A 4,121-nucleotide genomic window follows, 5' to 3' on the forward strand; every position below is an offset into this window, starting at 1 on the left:
GTGTGTGTGGGGTGTGGGGGGGGGAGGAGTACAGAAGGAAATCATGAAGTACCGTTAACCTATCACGCCGACCAGTCTTCCTAATCTTATCCTAGAAAAAGTCCATTATTGTTATTATTGTTGCTACTATTATTGTAATATTAACCTGTGTTCTAAAACTCGGCCGTCTAGGCGTTACGCGTCACTTTTCCGCTCCGATTTATGTCAAATCGGTTTAAAAAATCGGGTATCCGATTTTTTTCCGCCTAGCCGCCTAAATGACCGCCTAGCCGCCTAATCTATTTTTTTATTTATTTTTTATTTTATTTTTTTATTTTTTTATTTTTAATAATATTTTTATTTATTTGTTTGATCTAAAATTTTATAAATATCATTTATATTCATAATTTTGATGAAAATTACACTATATTAAGTTTATATATTCTATTTGTGTGTTTTATATAATCTTAAACATGAAAATGTATTAATGTTATACATAATTAAAGATTAACATGTTTTATAACATAGTAAACCATCTAAAAATTCCGCCCCGCAAAATTTCCGATTAATCCCCGATTTTCTCTTTAGGCGCTAGGCCCAACCCGACCGCCCGACTAGCGCCTAGCGCGTTCCCGAACAGGGATATTAACTAGTGTTTGTTACAGTTGTGCATGCACGTTTTCCATTTATATCATATGCTTTTTAGTCTTCACAGACATTAATTTTGACAATTCCGTCAAACTTTTCTTCTATACCTAATCTTTATACATGAACAAGCATAATTGATGTGTCGATTTTACGTGTTTGAGTTGATGTATATAGACACATCTTTTATTGGTTTTTAGCACCGTGACAATATATCTACCCTTTGACAACGAAACTATTTGGTGTTTGGACCCATCTTTGATGAGATGCTGCCCAAATAATAAAGACAGTATCATATTTCGGGAGATTATTTGCATCTAACACCTATTATATCTTTCTTTATGTTGACTCAGCACATGTATAGTCCAAGAAAATAGAAAGCCTAGATTTATTTGATACTCTTGCAAGGACGTAAGTTTGTATATAATAATATTTATTTTGTTTTGCAGGACATAAGTTTCACAGGAGATGTGCCCCAGACGAGAAGCCCACAAGGATAGAAAAATAGTTCAGATCTGATCACTGTCATGTTTTAGTTGTTGATCCCTTACTTTTACAAGGTTCATTTTGTATTATTTAAAGCAAAATCGCATTGATTCTTCGTTTAACCTTTCTCCGTTTTCACTCTCTTCTTTTTATTCCTATATGTATTTGATTCTTTTCTATACATTAGTTAACAATTGTATAGAGTTCAAAGCTCTCGCTATTCTAGAATTACCTTTATATACATGTTGAGGGAAAATGATTCACCTAAATCAGATCTATGTCAGTATGTCACAACCAGAGGCCAGCCTGCTATACATTTAAAAAGGGATTTGTCTTAGGCCCCAAAATATATTATGATTTTAAGGGCCCCCATTTTATGAAAGTGTGTTGGTGTCAGTGGTTTTGTTGTTACGCAACCGATTGTTAGTGTCCCACGTTCGAGTTACTTATGGTTTTCGTTCTTTCGTTTACTTTCAATGTCACCATCCTGTTTTCTTACGCAGTGATATTTCTTTCTTCTCTTTTCTAGTTGGTAATAGTATATAATGTTATATTATATGCTTTTGTTTCAGTTTTTTATATCGTTTCAAAACTATATTTTGTACTTATTAATAGTTATATTAAAGGGCCTCCGTTTTAAAACTCGTCCTGTGTCTCTAGAAACCTTCGCACGGCACTGGTCACAACTTGTAAACAATAAGCTAAGTCCTCTTTAAAAAAAACACTTGTAAACAATATTAATGTTTAACTAACTACACAACATGTGGAAGCACCATAGCCTAGTGGTTAAGGTTTAAAGGCTTCTACACCAGGTCTGGGATTCAAATCTCAGGCTATGTAATTTTTTGCAGATTGTGCATTAAAAGAAGTCTAGGTTTCAATTCCCGGAAAAAGCAATTTATTAAACAATTATGCAGGCTATAGAAGAAAGGCTTACAATGGATCTTCATAAGGCAGGTAGTATTGTCGGTGGTCGAATCGTCTATTTAATATTTTTCATAATTATAATATCATAATAAATCAGCTTTAAAAAAAAAAAACTACACGACCTATATAGTTAATATGACAAACAATTATCATTAAATACGTAGATCACTAATACCATACCATGATTCGTACTTTTCATTGATGTAAAAGTGGACCAAATGTCAGAATCCGACATATCAATATTAAAAATCAACCTTTTACAAAAAATACTGAAATAATTCTACTTCAACCGATATCCAATTTAAACAATATGTTTTGATTGTCTTGGACGATTAAAATGATTATGGTTACATTTTATTTGAATCAAGTTGTTTTCCAATACTAAATTACCGAATTTCAACATTTAATCTATCTTTCCGACAACAAATATATGGTTCTGGTGTCAATTACATAACATATATTAATTGATACATAATTATATGTTACCTATATAATTTATGCAATTAATGATATATTAGTATTGTATAAATATGTGGTCATATGATAATATATATGTATGCTTAGAATAACTGACAATTATTTCCCATATATTAATTTTCAATTGCATGGCGGAAAATATCGACCAATTATCTTATATATCAATGATGTTTCAAATACATTATACTAGAATAAGACCTGCGCAAAATGCACGGTAAAATATATATTAAAATACTTATGTTTTTATATTGTAAAAATCTGATTATTTCTGAATACATATGTTTTTGTGGTCAAAATATATTCAATATTTATGTTTTTTCCAATATAAAATAATTAACTAACTATAAATAATTGGTACACATAGAAAAAGTATTAAAATCTCAGATCAAACAATTTAAATGTGATATCATTGATATTCCTATAATCATAAACTAAGAGTTGAGAAGAAATTTGATGGTATTTCTAAGGGAAAACTCAACAATATATGTATATATATATATCTTTAATAATAAAGTTAAACTATCTGCCATTTTAGGCTGTCCACGTCGTTCAAGGAAGGTGGAGGTTTTGCGCCACGTGTCGGCTCAGTAGGGAGGCGGTGTGTCTCACGCGATCTGCTCAGAAGTGCGCGTGTTTGATTTACGTCGTTTTATTGCGTAAGCAAGTTTCCGTAAGTGCTTTGATCTGCTCATGTTTCATCTAGCTTTGGGCTTTGGGTTTGGTGTGTGTTTTAAAAATAGCCCACTTTAAAAAATGAAACAGGGCTAATATAGTTACCTTTTGAATTAAAAAATAAACTTTGAGAGAACGAACTTAAGAAATGTGAAAGAATTAAATGAAAACATTATAAAATGATTTCATAAGGACATACTTACCCATCACGAATCTCAGCTTCTGTATGGTTCTTGACACTGTTCTTGGGGATCCCTAGAGCTCTTCATAATATCTGAAGTATAGTAAAATCATTGATGAAGGATAAAGTTGCCAACAAAAATTCTTATATCTGATTCACTTATAGTTCATCAACTATGTACTTAATTATTCTAGGATACATAGAAAATAAAATCTTAGTCTTTCTGATTATGACCTTAATAACCTAAATGAAATCATAAGTATTTGATCTAGATTGAATTGTTATGTGTTGTGTCGCTGAGAAAAGGAAGTTTTTCCTCTTATCCCAAATTGTTTTTCCATTCTCTTCCCCTACATAATAATGAGCATAATCAACCACCTCAAACTACACTTAGAAGTCAGAGTTACATAGAACGAGTTGATATAACTGGGAAAAGGTCTCTCCCTCGCCACGCTATGAGTTCATTTCAATTGGCTAAACGTTCTTCTTGCTCCCAACCAGATACACCTACTTGCTGAAAACGGAAGACCAAAGCATCTAGAGGATCGTTCCACGAGGAAAGATTTTTTAATTCCACATCTTTTGCAAGATGAACAGCTCCTCCCACAGTTTCAAGAGCATTGGGGAATCTACTCAAAATCATTGACAAGCGTGAGGATGACAAATAAAGCAGGAGTTACATAACTATTGTTCCAAAAGAAAAATGAAAAAAGGTTGCAAACCTGCTTAGTAGCACAAAAAGTAGTCCTCAAGT

The 4,121-nt window shown here is 32.2% G+C and overlaps 1 protein-coding gene across 1 annotated transcript in view; it reads left to right on the forward strand.

The window, feature by feature from the left end:
* LOC106340023 (B3 domain-containing protein At2g36080-like) overlaps positions 1 to 1,234 on the forward strand; it is a 3,557-nt gene extending 2,323 nt beyond the window's left edge. The window contains exon 3 of the mRNA XM_013778892.1: positions 1,074 to 1,234. Within this exon, the coding sequence (XP_013634346.1) occupies positions 1,074 to 1,124 (51 nt within the window). The 3' untranslated portion in view covers positions 1,125 to 1,234. The remainder of the gene's footprint in view (positions 1 to 1,073) is intronic.
* The last annotated feature ends 2,887 nt before the right edge of the window (positions 1,235 to 4,121 follow it).

The sequence above is a fragment of the Brassica oleracea genome, chromosome C4, assembly GCF_000695525.1.
Source record: "Brassica oleracea var. oleracea cultivar TO1000 chromosome C4, BOL, whole genome shotgun sequence".
Taxonomy (NCBI): domain Eukaryota; kingdom Viridiplantae; phylum Streptophyta; class Magnoliopsida; order Brassicales; family Brassicaceae; genus Brassica; species Brassica oleracea.